At 36.7% G+C, this 18856-nt stretch overlaps 1 protein-coding gene across 1 annotated transcript in view; it reads left to right on the top strand.

Annotated features, from left to right (window-relative positions):
* UBN2 (ubinuclein 2) overlaps nucleotides 1-18155 on the top strand; it is a 60942-nt gene extending 42787 nt beyond the window's left edge. The window contains exons 15-17 of the mRNA XM_063308500.1: nucleotides 1018-1264; nucleotides 7635-7724; nucleotides 9777-18155. Coding sequence (XP_063164570.1) covers nucleotides 1018-1264; nucleotides 7635-7724; nucleotides 9777-9823 — 384 coding nt within the window. The 3' untranslated portion in view covers nucleotides 9824-18155. The remainder of the gene's footprint in view (nucleotides 1-1017; nucleotides 1265-7634; nucleotides 7725-9776) is intronic.
* Nucleotides 18156-18856: the final 701 nt, after the last annotated feature.

Below are 18856 nucleotides of genomic sequence, written 5' to 3'. Positions count from 1 at the left end.
ATTTAATTAGTCCCCTAATTTCTAGCCTGGTGCCTTAATCACTACAACAGATTGGCTTTCAGCGGTAGGAATAGTTAAGAGCAAACCAGCTGTTAGACTTTATACCATGAAATGGTGGTAAATTTTAGCTCTCCAGAAACAACCCCTTATTCAGTAATAACCATAACATGGTAGAAGACTCTCATAAACAACTCAGCGCATGTAGAATCTTTATTATGGATGAGAATAAAAACTTTTTGCAGATTTGTCCTATGTGGGGCAAAGAAATCAACATTTTATAATTCTTTGTTCCAGAGCTTTTCCTCCTAACTCTAGGCTTTTTCCTCCCAATTTTTCAAGTTAAGCAATGCTTGGTGGTTGTTTTGATGGTCTTAAGTGCCAGCTGAGCTACGATTATGTAACGTTTCTATCTAGCTTGCAAACCAGTGGTTGCACCTCACCAGATTGAGCCTTCATACTTGTGCTGTATTTAATGTGCTGTATGTAAATATTACAGGGACGCGGTGGCGCTGCGGGTTAAACCGCTGAGCTGCCGATCGGAAGGTCGGCGGTTCGAAACCGCGCGGCGGGGTGAGCTCCCGTTGCTCGTCCCAGCTCCTGCACACCAAGCAGTTCGAAAACATGCAAATGTGAGTAGATTAATTGGTACCGCTTCGGCGGGAAGGTAACGGCGTTCCGTGAGTCATGCCGGCCACATGACCATGGACGGGTCCTTAGGGACAACGCCGGCTCCAAGGCTTAGAAACGGAGATGAGCACCGCCCCCTAGAGTCGGACACGACTGGACTTTACGTCAAGGGAAACCTTTACCTTTACCTATGTAAATATTTAATTGCAAGAAAAAAGAACCAACCAACATTTGCTACCACTTGAATTATATCATGAATTATGTAAGAAATGAATAAGCTTTGCATAAAACGTTGTTTCTAATGAATTGAGAGCAGATAATGCTTAAATAATTTATTGGGTTGCTTCCAATAGGCTTTAAACATTTTAAAAATAACATATCTCTATGCAGTCAACAACAGGTGCATCATTACTGGCAAATGCTTCACCTTTGACTCTCATGACATCACCATTGTCTGTAACCAGTCAGAATGTGACATCTGCTCCACTGACTCCTTTTGGGATGCTGGGGAGCCTTGTTCCGGTGACTATGCCCTTTCAGTTTCCATTGGAGCTTCTTAGCTTTGGAACAGACACGGCTGGAGTGACAACCACCTCGGGATCTACCTCAGCAGCTTTCCACCATAGTCTAACTCAGAGTAAGTGAAAGTGATTATTTTTTTATTATTTTTCAGTAAATGCTTTTTTATTAGTGGCAGATGTCTTTGAATTTTCTCTGTTTGTTGGAAGATTAGTTTGTTGTTTATGCCTATACTTATTTCTTATTATTTTCTTGGTGGCTTAGTTGTAATAATTTGAATGTGAAATGTTTTTAAAGTCAGGTATTGATTTAAACTTCAGCAAAGGATCGTTACCTTGTCGTGGTGCTGGAGCTTGAGCACCTCAATGATGCCATGAGCTAAACCGCGAAGGGCCACCCAAGACGGGAAGGTCATGACAGAGAGGTCAGACTAAATGCGATCCCTGGGGAAGGTAATGGCAACCCACCCCAGTATTCTTGCCGTGAAAACTAAATGGATCAGTACAACCAGAGATATGTCAGTATACCACTGGAAGATGAGACCCCCAGGTCGGAAGATGGTCAAAATGCTACTGGGGAGGAACAGAGGATGAGTTCAACTAGCCCCAGACGTCATGACGCAGCTAGCTCAAAGCTGAAAGGACGGCTAGCGGCCGACGGTGCTGGTGGTGAACGGCGAATCCGATGTTCTAAGGATCAACACACCATTGGAACCTGGAATGTAAGATCTATGAGCCAGGGCAAATTGGATGTGGTTATTGGTGAGATGTCAAGATTAAAGATAGACATTCTGGGCGTCAGTGAACTGAAATGGACTGGAATGGGCCACTTCACATCAAATGACCACCAAATCTACTACTGTGGACAAGAGGACCACAGAAGAAATGGAGTAGCCTTCATAATTGATAGTAAAGTGGCTAAAGCAGTGCTTGGATACAATCCAAAAAACGATAGAATGATCTCAATTCGAATTCAGGGCAAGCCATCTAACATCACAGTGATCCAAATATACGCCCCAACCACAGATGCTGAAGAAGCTGAAGTAGAGCAGTTCTATGAGGATCTGCAGCACCTACTGGACAACACGCCTAAAAGAGATGTTATTTTCATCACGGGAAACTGGAATGCTAAGGTGGGCAGTCAAATGACACCTCGAATTACAGGTAAGCATGGCCTGGGTGAACAAAACGAAGCAGGACATAGGCTGATAGAATTTTGCCAAGACAACTCAATGTGCATAACAAACACTCTCTTCCAGCAACCTAAGAGATGGCTTTATACGTGGACTTCCCCAGATGGACAACACCGAAACCAGATTGACTACATCCTTTGCAGCCAAAGGTGGCGGACATCTATACAGTCGGTAAAAACAAGACCTGGAGCTGACTGTAGTTCCGATCATGAACTTCTTCTTGCACAATTTAGGATCAGACTAAAGAGATTAGGGAAGACCCACAGATCAGCTAGATATGAGCTCACTAATATTCCTAAGGAATATGCAGGGGAGGTGAAGAACAGATTTAAGGGACTGGACTTAGTAGATAGGGTCCCAGAAGAACTATGGACAGAAGTCCGCAACATTGTTCAAGAGGCGGCAACAAAATACATCCCAAAGAAAGAGAAAACCAAGAAGGCAAAATGGCTGTCTGCTGAGACACTAGAAGTAGCCCAAGAAAGAAGGAAAGCAAAAGGCAACAGTGATAGGGGGAGATATGCCCAATTAAATGCAAAATTCCAGAGGTTAGCCGGAAGAGATAAGGAATTATTTTTAAACAAGCAATGCGTGGAAGTGGAAGAAGACAATAGAATAGGAAGGACAAGAGACCTCTTCCAGAAAATTAGAACCATTGGAGGTAAATTCCAGGCCAAAATGGGTATGATCAAAAACAAAGATGGCAAGGACCTAACAGAAGAACAAGAGATCAAGAAAAGGTGGCAAGAATATACGGAAAACCTGTATAGGAAGGATAACAATATCGGGGATAGCTTTGACGGTGTGGTCAGTGAGCTAGAGCCAGACATCCTGAAGAGTGAGGTTGAATGGGCCTTAAGAAGCATTGCTAATAACAAGGCAGCAGGAGATGACGGCATCCCAGCTGAACTGTTCAAAATCTTGCAAGATGATGCTGTCAAGGTAATGCATGCTATATGCCAGCAAATTTGGAAAACACAAGAATGGCCATCAGATTGGAAAAAATCAACTTATATCCCCATACCAAAAAAGGGGAACACTAAAGAATGTTCAAACTATTGAACAGTGGCACTCATTTCACATGTCAGTAAGGTAATGCTCAAGATCCTGCAAGGTAGACTTCAGCAATTCATGGAGCGAGAATTGCCAGATGTACAAGCTGGGTTTAGAAAAGGCAGAGGAACTAGGGACCAAATTGCCAATATCCGCTGGATAATGGAAAAAGCCAGGGAGTTTCAGAAAAACATCTATTTCTGTTTGATTGACTATTCTAAAGCCTTTGACTGTGTGGACCATAACAAATTGTGGCACGTTCTTAGTGGTATGGGAATACCAAGTCATCTTGTCTGCCTCCTGAAGAATCTGTATAACGACCAAGTAGTAACAGTAAGAACAGACCACGGAACAACGGACTGGTTTAAGATTGGGAAAGGAGTATGGCAGGGCTGTATACTCTCACCCTACCTATTCAACTTGTACGCAGAACACATCATGCGACATGCTGGGCTTGAGGAATCCAAGGCTGGAGTTAAAATCTCTGGAAGAAACATTAACAATCTCAGATATGCAGATGATACCACTTTGATGGCTGAAAGCGAAGAGGAACTGAGGAGCCTTATGATGAAGGTGAAAGAAGAAAGTGCAAAAGTTGGCTTGCAGCTAAACCTCAAAAAAACCAAGATTATGGCAACCAGCTTGCTTGATAACTGGCAAATAGAGGGAGAAAATGTAGAAGCAGTGAAAGACTTTGTATTTCTAGGTGCAAAGATTACTGCAGATGCTGACTGCAGTCAGGAAATCAGAAGACGCTTAATCCTTGGGAGAAGAGCAATGACCAATCTCGATAAAATAGTTAAGAGCAGAGACATCACACTGACAACAAAGGTCCGCATAGTTAAAGCAATGGTGTTCCCCCTAGTAACATATGGCTGCGAGAGCTGGACCATAAGGAAGGCTGAGCGAAGGAAGATCGATGCTTTTGAACTGTGGTGTTGGAGGAAAATTCTGAGAGTGCCTTGGACTGCAAGAAGATCAAACCAGTCCATCCTCCAGGAAATCAAGCCAGACTGCTCACTTGAGGGAATGATATTAAAGGCAAAACTGAAATACTTTGGCTACGTAATGAGAAGACAGGACACCCTGGAGAAGATGCTGATGCTAGGGAGAGTGGAGGGCAAAAGGAAGAGGGGCCGACCAAGGGCAAGGTGGATGGATGATATTCTAGAGGTGACGGATTCGTCCCTGGGGGAGCTGGGGGTGTTGACGACCGACAGGAAGCTCTGGCGTGGGCTGGTCCATGAAGTCACAAAGAGTCGGAAGCGACTAAACGAATAAACAACAATTGATTTAAAAGAACCTAATACACTTCATCTCAGCAAGGTTAGTTGATGTTATTGTCACTCTGTGGTAGAAAATGAAAAGTTGGTATTTGAATCATTTTTCAACTTTTTCATAAAATATTTTATAGAATATGAAAAATTAATATAGTAACTCATGCAATCCATTTTAAAATCACAACAAAAATAAATTGCTTCAATAACCTGAATGACCCATAATGTTTAAAATAATTAAAACCTATACCTAAATAAAATACATTTCTGCATAAAATTAATACGTAATTTTAGTGCAACATTTTGCCGTCAGAGTTACTGAAATTTGCTGTAATCCTGACTCTTCATAGGCAGAATTTGAGGTGGTGCTTGGAGCAGTGTATTGCAATATCACCTGTGACCCTTTTTGGTCTATGGAATGTGATGAAGTGGAGAGACTCTTCTCTAGAATGATGTCTGCCATCTGTAGGTTTGACACATGTCCTCCTAGGTTATAACCTATATAGTTGGGTACCTGTAGTTAGGTGCCACTGAGTCAGGTTCAACTGTTGGTGACCATATGGACAAATGCTCACTATCTTGACTACTGTTTAATAACTTGTAGTTCTTCCAGTGTCATTCTAGTAATTTCTTTGATCCTATCTATCCACTTTAGCCATTGTTGTTTTCTTTTTCTACTTACCTCAACCTTGCAAAGCAATTTTTTTTCTAATATCTGTTTGCATTACTGCTCGAGTATGTGAGTTTCTGGTGGCTGATCACTGCCACAGGGAAGTAGACAACATCCAGGACTGTTTGATTGGTTCTTTTTTTTAGTAACCATCTCCAAATCTATTGTTTGAAGGCATATATCATCTCCTGTTCCTCCTCCTTTCTCTTTCTTTCTCAGTGTTTAGTTTTATAGCTATGCATTACCACTGGGATATCTTATGTATATCTGTCATTTTCTTTCTTCCAGTGATTAATTTTACTTCTTCAAAATGCTGTCAATAGATAATTCTTGAGCCCAAGAAAGCAAACTATCTACTAGTTTCATTTCTTTGCCATTTATATGTTAATTTAGTAAAAACATGCTTTAATATTATTAATATTTAACTTTAATCCAGATTTTTCAAATTTTGATTTCTGCTGTCATTTTTTGTAATTCTACCATTCAGTATAAGTTAAAAAGACACAGGGAAAATATGTGCCCTTATCGCACTCTCTTCCTATTCTGAACCATTCCGTTTTTTGAAATTCAGTTCTTAAAAAAAAATTAGATTCTTCAGAGGAATTATCAAGTATCAATTGTTCTGGTATACCCAGTAGCCTTTATATGTTTCACATTCTTGTGTGATTAAAGGAGGCAAGTAAGGTGGGCAAGTGATGAAATGTATGTTGTGATGCAAACTCCAACCCTTACAATGTCACAATGCAAATAATAAAGGGTGATGTTTCTGTTGTATGCTTCATAATTTGGGCTGGTTAGGACAGGCTTAGGTCGTTTTTCACTGAATCTCGTCTTTATACGGAACTTATTTTCAGTTGTAAATTCTTCAGGTCATATTTTGCTGCCATGCCTATGGTCCTTAATTCTCTAAGTTTAATTTGTACATTTGAAATAATTCATCATCTTTTCCACTATCTGCATCTGGCTGATTTGATGGCATTTCTCCTTATTTTGGACTATGTATAAGACATTTGGTGATATCAAATGTATATTGTCATCATATGTTGCAAGCGCTGGCAATAAGTATTATTATATTGCCCAATTCAAATCTTGCTTGATTCCAGGTTCCACCATTTCTTCAACTTTCACATTCAAGTCCCTAATTAATAGCACTATGTCTTTTCTTGATATAGCACCTTCTGCTGGAGCTTTCCTTTTAAATTTGTGTCAGCTTTCTTCATTGTCTTCTTCCATAGCATTTTAGTAAGTGTAAATGCTTGTATAACACTGATATTTATTTGATATCTATAGTTCTAACAGATTTATTCCTGTGATTTATTGGGTTATAGTTAAGCACATACTTAACAATGTCCTTTTTTGAGTATTGTTGCCAAACCATTACTTTGTAAGGAGTCACACCCTGAATGGTCTATTCTGTTCCACTTAATTTCTTTTATTCCTTAGGCATCCAGTTTTGTAAGCTTCATTTCCGCTTTGACAATTTCAGGGTTTTCATGCTTCTCACATTTTGTATTCTGATTGTGTGAAGAACTTCTCTTTCAATTCAATTCAATTCAGTTGACATCATTAATGACCAGTCTTCCTTGCAGCTTTGGTTTGGCCACATCATCATTTCCAGATCTGCTAGTCTCTTCCCCAGCTCATTCAACCACGTCCATTTAGTTTTCTTAGCAACAATACAGTTTGATTTTGGAGATTCTTCTCCTGGGTGACTTACTTCCTTCGCCCTGTCCTCACTTGTGAATTACTCCCCTGCCCCCTACACTTTCAATCTTCCTGGCAAGGAAGACCATACCAGGAGCTCATGTTTTTGTCACTGTCACCCTTAGGGTCATTGAATTACTTAGTCTTGCACCACATAAAGGTGGCAGTTCTCCCCAGAAGCCAAGGCCTATATCAAATAGTACTTTTCCTGTATTAAATAGAACTTCTTTGTTGCTTCAAATTGCAGCATATGCTGCTAAAGCAATAAAATGGAACTTGTATTTATTCATTCTGTTTATATCTTTACTTTCCTGCAGGAGCTTAAAGCAACCTATATAGCATTCCATCCCATTTTTCTTACAGTAGTATTGAGCTGAGAGATACTAATTGGCTTAAAGTTAAACTTGCAGATCCAACACTTTAACCACTACACCATTAAATAACTAGAGTTACTGTCTACATAGATGCACAGAAAACTATGACCATCCGGTTGGAGGAGATGGGTGGCAACAAATCTGATAAATAAATAAATAAATGAGCTGTTAATCTTATGATTACATCTGCTTTTTTTTTCTTTTGTGTGTCACTTCAGATTTATTGAAGGGTTTACAGCCAGGAGCTCAGCATTCAGCAGCACTGTCTCATACACCTCTGCCTGCTCATTTGCAGCAAGCTTATCCAGGTAAGAAAATATATTTTCTCACTTTTCTAAAGTCAAGCCAAGCTGTCTCACAGTACAGATTTCTACAGTAGTGAAAATTTCTAAGAGCAGTTTTGATAGTGCAACAAATTTCCCAGAGGCATGGTAAGATTCTTTCACTGAATATGAATCTGTTAGAGATGCTCTAATTCAGATTGTCAAACTGAACAGAAGATTGGATTCAATTACCTAAATAAACCCTTCCAAATCTAGTCAAGTTTTCCATGAGATCTGCCAGAAGTATGTGAAAAAACACTATTCAGCAATTTTGTTCCAGGAATAATTCTCAACCTGGGATAAGACTTAAATTTTTTTCGCATTCTGTGTTGCACCCTTCTTGTCACTGCAGAGAGAGAATATGAAATATGCTGTAGCCTTTAGTATTTCCCTAATCAGTTCCAAGAAAAAAATCCCGTTGAAACTTAGTTAAAAAGGACAATTGAATTTAATGTTATTGCTTTTGTAGTCAGGTGCTGGGGTGGTTTATAATTAAGGTGGTTTATCATGGGTTGGGGTCATATAGTGCACTAAATCATAGTTTGTTTTTACCCTGGGTTGTGAAACAAATCATAGTGGCTTAGCTCACTCATAAAGTAAGCCTCAAACCATGGTTTAACAGTGATAATGGCTAGTTCACATTAAATCAGAGTTTAAAAAAAACATGGCTTAGCATGAAGTGTAGAACAAGCCTTTTTTGTGAGTGTTAAATACTTTGAGTTTTGTCCGCACTAATTTTAAATTCATTCTTAAGAAAGGTGGTTGTGACCATGCTGAGTAGGCAGTCATAGAATGCTTTAGAGGAAGCAGATTATCTGGATCCCTTTTAATCAGGGTTCCAACCTGGGCATGGGATGAAAACAGCATTAGTTCTACTAGTTAATTACCTTTGTTGAGCCCTAGATGGAAAATATGTATTTCTTCTGATCCTATTACACTTTGATGGCCTTCAGTACCATTGACCATGGTAACCTTATGGACTACCCTTGGGGGTTGGGGGTGTGGTTTTATCTTTGTTTGTTTTTTAATCGTATGGCATAGCAGTTTGGTGTCCATGCTGCTTTTCTTGCTGGGAAATCCTTGTGAGGTCCAGCAGCCAGATGTGTAGACTATTTAGCCGTGACAATTCACGTTGCCTGGGGTGCACCACAAGGAGACTAGTCTACATTGCACTGAGTTGGGCAGAGAGAAAGTGACTGGCCCAAGGTCACCCAGCCGGCTTTCATGCCTAAGGCGGGACTGGAACTCACAGACTCCTGGTTTCTATCCCAGAACCTTAACCACTAGACCAAACTGGCTCTCACATTCTTCTGATCCTATTACACTTTGATGGCCTTCAGTACCATTGACCATGGTATCCTTATGGACTACCTATGGGGCTTGGGGGTGTTGTTTTATGTAATTCTACTCCTTCCTGAGAAGGTGGTTCTGGTCAGTTATGGAGGAAAAGGGATTAGCCTGGTGGCCTCTTACATGTGTACTGCCACAGGGTTCAGTTCTCTCTATTCTTTAATATCTACTTGAAGGCACTGGGAATTCATCCAATTTGGGGTGTAGAGCCATCAAAACACTGATGATACCCAATCATACATCACCACCCTGGGCAGTGTCAACAATATTGTATGGTTTTGAAGTCTTTTCTGAGTGCCTGAACTCAACCAAGTCATAGTTTTTCCATCAAGGCTATTGTTCCATCAAGGCTGTTTTTCCATCAAGGCTGTTTTTCCATCAGGGCTTTCTATCACTTACATGGCTCTCTTGAAGGTATAGCACTGGCATTATGAAATAGCCTTCCCGTGAAATCTAGATTCACCCTAGTATTATCATGGGGTTTTTTTAACGTTTCTCCAGTTTTAGCTTGACGATTGATTGATTGATTGATTGTGATTGTTTGTTTATTTCAGGTTCTTTTTAAAACCAAGAATGTTTATGTTCTATTTTTTGTGTACCGCCAAGAGACTTAGGATTGCAGTGGTATAGAAATAATACATAATTATCTTTTGTGAATTGCTTTCTCCTTTTCATCCTCAATTCTAGATGGCCAAAGCAAAGTGGATGCTAAGTTACAGAGGAAAACCCAGTGATGTCCTGATAAGTAAGGGAGTAAATGTGGTTCTACTTTGCTGATGGAAAATGACCAGTTGGGAAAGTGCTTACATGGACACAGAGCTGCTGTTTCTGTCAATGTTTACATATTCTGATCCTAAGCACTGTGGTGAGGAGAAAAAAACAATACTTGATCAAAGAGAGAAGAAAAAGGAGGAAAGTGTTCTTATAAAAAACGCATAGTTTGATTTTGTTTCCAGGACAATTCTCAAAGCCTTTTATCCTGATTGTCTCAGAAAGGGTTGGCCAAACAGGTTCAGTTGTCAAACCTACAGCAACACAAACCTTTTTGCAGGTTGATACCTGATAAAGGAACTGTGAAAGGAAACTAAAATAGACATCTGTATCCACCATGCAAGTAAGGCCATCCATCCTATTCAGACAAGTGGAGGCCCCAGGGAAGTCTACAAGCTATGCCAGTTAGGAACATTCTCTGCAGGTTTGAATAATGTGAAGTATAGAGGAGAAAAAGTTTTGTATGAGCATAAAGGAAGTATGTATTTTCTTCACACAAAGTCAAGGCTGCTTGTTCACTATTCCTCTTTGAAGAGCCTGAATATTATAAATAACTTATTTGGAGTAGTATTTTCCCTAGCTACTGTAACTGATCAGGACAGAGATTAAAAATGGAGGGTGTGTTATAAGCTGATACATTCCACACTTCAGTGGAACTTAAAATCTTCAATTTACTATCAGAAATTCAAACATAAGATAAGCATGAATTGGCCTTATCAAAGCATACCTTTGTTTTCAGTATCTTTGAAGAAAGATTTATTTTATCGCCCTTAGATTTGCTGGACCATTTCAGAGTTGCCTTATTTTTCATATATTAATAGAATGTAGAAATTTTCCATTTCTCTCCTCCGTGAAGGTAGTCTCTGATTCTTCTCCCTCTTCTAATAGCTCTGAGAAGTGATGTGCTGTATTGATTTCTAGCAAATAAGAACTACTTGCAACACTTAAGAAGACCTTTTATCAGAAAAGGTTCAAAGCTGTCCCCAAAGTGTATAGTTGAGGTGCCTTCTGCTTAGGCTTTAACATTCTTATTCCCAGTATTCTTTAGATCGGCATAGCTGGGAGATACTTGATTTGTTGTTGCATGAACATACAACTTTTAGGCTGGCTTTGATTTTGAAATCAATATGTTAGAGGTCTAGGAAAGAATTGTAGGAACTGCTTTGTATTGCACTCATTAATTAGTACAGAAGAAATGTGTGTGTCAGAATATAATTCTGGGAGGAAAAGTCAAAACAATGATACATTATGTTGTAAAATCTTTAGGGGTGGTTAAGTCTATAAATTATTAGTCCCAAAAACTAAAGCATTTTCTTTAATTTAAATCTGTTATTTCATTTTTAGTAAGAGTTGATTTTTTAAACATTTCTGGAGATTGGTCATTACCCAGCAAAAATATGTGCATATGCCAGCATGTTTAGCTGGAGGTTTCTTTGACTCCCAACTGCAATCTCTTGCGCTGCTGAAAAAGGAAGCCACATTTTAAAAAGACAAGTAGTTTATCTATTGAGCAGCACTAGTGGCTACAGTATGAGGCTCAGTAATATCTATGGCTTCCTATAGAGTTCTACTTCTTATATGCATATAGTTTTACTTTATGGTGGCCAAGGTAACCCTTCTGCTATCTTGTGACTGACGTGTATTCAGTTATCAAGTTTACAGAGATATGTTATTTCATCTTACAAAGATTAGATAGCTAATCTTACTGATTCAGATTACTACTTATCATATTTGTAAAACATGTGTCTATTTAAATAATATATAAACACAGTAACTGAATGTTGGGTTGACCCTATAAATTTTTTTAAAACTTGCACAGAGTATGGATTAAAAATAAAGTCAAATCAGTCTTGAATAGAAGGTAAACAAAGGGCTTTTTTAAAAAATAACTTTATGGTAGTTTGGTAGAAGAAACTACAAAGTGTATAGTTCAGAATGTTTTTTGCATCTCCAAAGCCTTTGATTCTTTCCCCTTCTCCATTCAATATTAATTGGTTAATTTTATTCTCTTGCTTGATTTATCTTCATTTCAAAGGTAAGCAAAATGTTCTCCATGAGCATATCCTGCAAATAGCCAAAATATACTGTTCTCTCTGAGGACGTATTGTTACATCATTAGTTATTTCCTTATGGCAACTTCAAATCTGTGTATGCATGAATGTACACACACATAAATAAAAAAAATACATTTGGAAGATAAGCTTAAGATAGAAAAATATATTTGCAACAGTGGTTTTAAAGTACCATAAATGAAATGAAATGTTCCTAGAAGAATTAGGCATACAGAGACCCTAACATTCCATATTACCTTATGAAAACTAGATGTTAAGTCATTAATACTTTTCAGCTTTAGTTTTCCTTGATTTACAATGAGAGAAAGTGTGGAAGGTAAAAACATTTTTAAATAGAGATTTACCTTTTGTTTCCAGGCATTTTTCACTTCTAGAAATAATGCACAGCACGGAATAGAATTAGGAGGAGTTGTGTTTCTGATTATGTTTTTCTATATATTTAAAGCAAAACATTTGGTGGCAGAACAGGTTTATGTGTTTAAGATACCAGAGAGAGAAAAATTTCCCATAAAACCAAATAACACAAGTGGCTTTCTTGTTGCTCTCCAATATATCTCATATAGAATTTGATGAAAGCACATTGATTTGAATTTATGATTCTTATTACATAGCATGCAACTGGGGCCTCTTTGTTTTGCTGAGTATATGAAGAGAGTTCAGCTCTTTTCAGCTTGATAGCAAACTAGAATATCTGGAGGTATAATGCAATGAAAGTCGTGATAGAAGACAATTACTCTTTATGTTCTCAGTAAAACAAGAACTTTGTAGTTGGAATGAATCTAAATGGTAACTCCATGACTTTCTCTGCAATGGGCATAAGGACATGAACAAGACAGTCAAAACTGAAAAAAGCAGATAGGATATCAGCACCATTACAATGCAAGTGAGGTACACTTCCTGCATAGCAATTTTTCATTTAGGTATTTTTAAGAGCATAGTTTGTCTTAAATGTATTTGGAGATTTAAACAGCTCTTACATTAAAACTGTTCAGTATTCATAGCAATAAAAGGTAAAGCTTTCATTTCTGAATTTAAATTATTTTGAGACGTAGAGCTAAAATAGTGACCTTACACTGAGCCTCAAATATAAGCAATAATTTTGAAATACAGGTTTTGAATTTCAGAATCATTTAAATTGTGTTTTTTGCCCCAATGGGGACAGTTAGCAATTCCTTAGGTTATCTTGGATCTTTATGAAGTATGGAGAAAGGATATAAACAATGAACAAAGAAATGTCTTAATGCATTCTTCCATCCCCAAGGTAATATTTGATGGCTTAAAGCATTCCTTTTTCAGCCTTTTATATTGTCTTGCCTCCAGCAAGACAGATGGGAATGTTGAGTCAAAATCTCAGGTGTGGGTGCTGTGGGTTTGACATCTGTTTCCATGAAATTAGAAAGGGTTTAATCTATTCAATAGGCTATGAATGGGGCAGGCAATCGCAGTGTGCTTCCTCATACTCTTAGCTGACTAATCCAACCTCCATTTAGCCTCTCCATTTGATCCAAAAGAGTTGATATGAAAATAAAGAATTTGCAACTCCCAAGCTACCATGAGTTATATTGAACCATAACCAGATGATAGTTTGTTAGGACTCCCAGCTATCTTACTATGTTTGCTGCTACATTCATTAAAATAATTTTTGATTATATTTATAAATACATTTAAATCTAGTTTACACAGTGATTTTAGAACTGTTTGCCCACATAAAGTTTAGGATGTTAGTTTTTTGGAATATTGACAAATGATATAGTGATTACTTTTATTTTTGAACTTTTCAGGATAGTAGTGCAGGAAAAAAAATCAAAAAAATTTTCACCTAAATATCTTGTTATGTTGGAGGTCACAGAACACTTTTTATTTTCTAAAATCTTAACACAAAGGTCAGAATAATAAACAGATATCAAACAATGTTTATGCAATTATAACTTTAAGATGACCTTTAGATTTTTTTTATACTTTAGTTCTGTCTCTGAATGGGGTTACCCCTCCAACTTACTTGATTCAGGCCTTTGGTTAAGTGCCTTTTCTTTTTGTTCCCTCTTCTTCCCACAAAGTATACTCAGAGGTCCTAAAGTGTTTGGAGGTATTTGGAAAAACCTTGATCCTGCCAAGATGACTTTATGCTGTTAAAGTAATGTTTCCCTTCTGTAATTAGTGTTCAGTATATGTAATGTTATAGCTGCTGTTGCATAACAGTCATTCTTATGTGCTTGTTCTTCGCACACAGCACTATTTTCCTTATGTTGAATCTGTTTTTTGTAGTATTAATGTTTACTTCTAAAAATGAACTTTGGCACAATTTAAGAATATAAACAGTGTATTTGAGCAACTGTAATGAAGTGGTTCGTAGTACACTAAGCCATTCCCACTGGAGTTTCAGATTGTAATTTAAAATGTCATCCTAGTGATAATGTTGAACTGGCCTTCTAAAATTTGGCATTTTTCCCTGTGACAGATAAAGCTTGTGGCAGAAAATAGAGCAGAATATTTCTTCACATTAAAAAAAAGTTATAAAGAATTTATATTTGAATGGTTACAGTTTACATCAAACGAGTGGACAATAAAAATATCTTAAATTTCTGCAATAAAAGTATTTTCATATGGCCTTGCTCTGCTGCATGAGAAGCCTACTGCTTTCAGATCCTAGGAAGCTGCCTGTTGATAGTGACAGTGATTTAATCTTTTAAATTAAAATTTTAATTTCCCATGAACCAAATACAGTGAGAGCTTCTTTGCATTGCTCAGATATGTATCTTAAGATATATTGTAATTAGTCACAAAATTTTGCTTTAAATAACAAACTGGCTAAATAAAAGAATAGCAGTATACTTTTAAACAAAGAATCACAACAAGATTTCATTATAAATTTTTTTAACAAAATCTATTAAGAACTGTGACATGTAAGAATGCAACTTAAAATAAGTAATACATTTTAAAGCTTTTTATTATATTTGTAAAACTTCAATCTTTTAAACTATATTATTGCTAAGGTTCTACTTAACTTTAAAACAAATATAAGTTGCATTCTATCTCAAATTCTGAATGGATGGTTGAATACTCAAATAATATTGAATATTGCTAGACATTAAACAACTATCTTTTGTTCAGAGAAAGCAATTCAGCATGACTGAGGGATATAAGGTATTTTATGTAATCAGTTAACATATTTCTAATTGCAGTGGCAGATAAGAGAGGAGACTGAATCTCCTTCAAGAGTCTAAAGAAACTTCCCTATAGAAAGGAAATTTTTACTAGGAAGAAAGGGATGAGTTGCTATGCTATGGCTTATTGTAAACCATATATTTGGCTTAAAATTGAGTTTTCCCAACTTTGAACCATCTATTCCTAATTTTTAATAATTATTTTCTGAATGCATTTCTCAGGACACTATTGCTCAGTTTTTTTTCTTATACCTTTTACCAGTCTTTGGAAGTTGGAGAAACTTGTGTTGAGACTTGAAGAAATCACCTAGAATAATCTATTTAAATATGAATTTGATTTAGATTTCAGCACATGGAAGGTGACTGGCAGAAGTGAATGCCTCAATAACAGTCACTCCAGATGCCAGAAATTAATATAGGTCAGGACAAACTGTAATGCGGAGAGCTGAGGGAACAGGATACCTGAAAACCTAGGAGAACCTTCTGCAAAGAGCTCTTCTGCCAGCCCTCTTGCAGATACCTAAATCTGTGTTTAGATAATTACCAATTGTTTCTTTTAATTGAATTATATTTTCTTCAGCCATAGCAGAAAACTCAGCTTCTCCATTTTCATCTGGGGCAGTTTTTGTGCAATGAGTATCTTTGCTCCATGTAACAAAAACAAATTTCTGAAGCTTTCCATTCCCATTATAATCTTTAATCCTTGCAGTGCTGCTGAAACAACATTTATAATTTAGTGTACACTACATGTTACAAAGCTTCACCTTTTCAGTACACTAGGCATTTTAATTTGGTGTGCTAAAAAAGAGAATATTTGGTTCTCTTTGTCATACATTGGAATAAATTGGGAAAAGCCAGCTAGTTTAAAGTAAAGATTGTAGGTAAGGCTCTCAGAACTTAAGAGATGGCTGGTCTTTAGTACAGTAGCATTTTATTATCAGCCCAGCCTTTCTCTGTAAGGCCTTAGTTTGGTTTTAGTAAGTAAAACTATGCATATTACAAAATCCTTGCTTAGTGTTACAGATATTTTCCTTCTGCTATTGTAACATCTACCCAAAGAAACATGACAAAGCTTTTTGAATGTGTGTGTAATATGGAAATATTTTTGTAAAAATGAAATTAAATTCTAAATAGCAGGAACACATTCTCTAGTACAATGATAGGGTTCTGAGAGACTTTTGGAGGCTTTTAAAATCTGATGGTGATATGCTTTGACTGACTATAATCAAAGATACAGACATAGAATATAATCACCCATTTGAAATTAGTAAATCTGTAAGTAAGTAAATATTTTACCTGTACAGAGAGAGGATAGTTAATTATATCTCCATCCACATAGATTCTTCTTCAGAGAAGTGGTCTGAGTATCCCTCTCTCCCCTCTGGCACCTTTCAACAGTGGACTTCTCTTGGATTGAAGAATCCAGAGAATTAAGCATCATGTTATGGAAGCTAGTGCACTTTTTTTGCATATATACTCAGTGTTGAAGGAAGATTTTAGTATTTCGAAAACTTGTTAGTTAAAAGTCAAGAACATTTACTCAAAATAACTTCCCTTTAAATTGCTGAGCAGTGTTACATATTGGATCCATCCCTCAAACATGTTTTAATCATATTCAGTACCTGGGTAACCCATTTAAAAATTAAAAAGTTTAATGTTAGGATTTTCTAAGTTGTAAGATGAATTCTGCAGTTGGACATTGATATGGTTATAAGTATGAAGCACTGAGCTGAACTCATCATTCCAGAAAACAACGTGCTTTTCATAAATGGATTCTAACAACAGTGGAGCTTTCAAGTTAAAAAAAAAATTAGCAATTCTATTTCAGTATTTTCCTCCTGATAGAAACAATATTTTTGAATAGTTTTTCAATTTTCATAAAAAAAACCTTAAAATATCAAGCAAGGAGACCTTATCATTAATTGACAAACTTGATCCACTGATACTTCTGGAACAGTTATAGATTTTGTATATGGACTTCCTTAAGGTAGCTATTTTTTATCAAGTAGTGGTGCTATAATTATCCATGCCTGGTAAACATATCTGAAGCAGTTATTCTGTTCTGTGTATAGCTTGGCTCTATCTTTGAAAGTTAGAACCTGAGTATTTCTGAAACTCGTGGTGAGGTCTGAGCCATGTGGGAAGAGTATTTGTCTTCCTTGTGACATGTTCTCCATGCAACAAATATGTAGCTGCTCTCAATAAGAGGGCTTGAATAGTTAGACACACCTATTTAGTGACTGGTGCCAACTGTGTTTTGGCTTGGTTTTTAAGGAAATGTGTTCTATTGACCTGAAAATTTTAAAAGAAAGAATTGATCTTTTCCTCCTATTTCAATGATTCCAAACACAGTATTTGAATTATTATTTTTTCCATAATAATCTCAGGACCTGAAAGATTGTAACATAGTGTGTCTTAAAAGATGTACTGCACCAGCCATGAATTTTGTAAATAACCCTTTCACCCTCCTTTTTATATATATATTTTAAAGTATGTTAGGCTCCTTATCAGAAGACCTGGTGCCTGCTTACTTTCCATGTAAAACTGGAGTAGGAAAAAGGGAAAGCTGCTGCCACAAAAAGCCTATGCCAGTTCTGAATGTGTATTCAGGTCCTTTCCAGTTTCAAAATGCAATTAAATTAACTGGGAAACAACTACTTTCCTCTTAGTACATTTTATCATGTCACGGGCCTGAAAAATAAAATGGTGAATAACATGTATTTGCTCCAAAAGCTCATAGAGTTTTCTAGAAGAGTGATTTTACTTCAAAGGTTTGCCTGCTTCTATAGTCCAGGAATTTCTCTCTCAATTTCACTTTTTCAAACAGGGTGCAGATTATTATTATTATTATTATTATTATTATTATTATTATTTTGGCTGGAGGCTTCATCTGAGAATCCATCTGTAGCTAACTAGCAGATATTTGATCAGAAGTGGGAGCCTTGTTCAACTGAGAGTAGATGTGCCTGTCTTTAAATGTGGCAGGACTTTCATGAGTGTTTTTCTTTTGTATGTGTCATGTGTCTGTGCTGTATTAAATAAAGAGGAATGTACATATACGTTTATCTGGTTGGTATATCTTATTTTAAACTGTTTTGCGTATCTTATTAATTTAGTAATCATGCAAGATACCTTGCAAAAACAGACATGCTTTTTGAAAAATGTAATAAAATAATTCTACAACAGAAATTAATACAGTTTGCTTCTAAAATAACAAAACATTCACAACAGTAAAAAAAAGAGCCACAGTCTGTAGGATGACTAAAAAATTTCTTGTCATTTTTGTGTTGATTAAAATGAGGCTCTCTCAGAGTGAAAATCACGTATTTTCCTCTACTTTAATCTGTTTCCCATGCTACTTTCAACCAACCCTTCTTTATTGTGTACTCCAAAGTCTGAAGCAGTTTATATGATTTTGCTGTAGTACCCTTCAATCCTATTAAATTAAAATTACTATATGTTTAAAAGAAGTTAAGGCTGAAGAGCTTGGGTTTGAACTTGCATGGTACCATAAGAAAGTTATGCCCATTGCAGCTAATCTAATTTGTATCATCGTTGGAGGTCTTAGTGTTGTAAGTTTTGATATAGTCTGCATTAAAAAAAACTTAAATTGCAAAGTCCCTTTATTTATACATTTTGAAGCAATTCAATTCAGCTAGCCACAGAATCACAAATCATGCAGTTTTAACTGTGAAGTCCTTTTTTCCATATTGAAAACAATACCTGAAATAGTTTCTATATATAGTTATTTTTTATCCTT

Source organism: Candoia aspera, chromosome 7, assembly GCF_035149785.1.
Source record: "Candoia aspera isolate rCanAsp1 chromosome 7, rCanAsp1.hap2, whole genome shotgun sequence".
Lineage (NCBI taxonomy): Eukaryota > Metazoa > Chordata > Lepidosauria > Squamata > Boidae > Candoia > Candoia aspera.
Note: the sequence above shows the minus strand (reverse complement) of the source record. Positions and strands in the feature narration are given on the sequence as shown.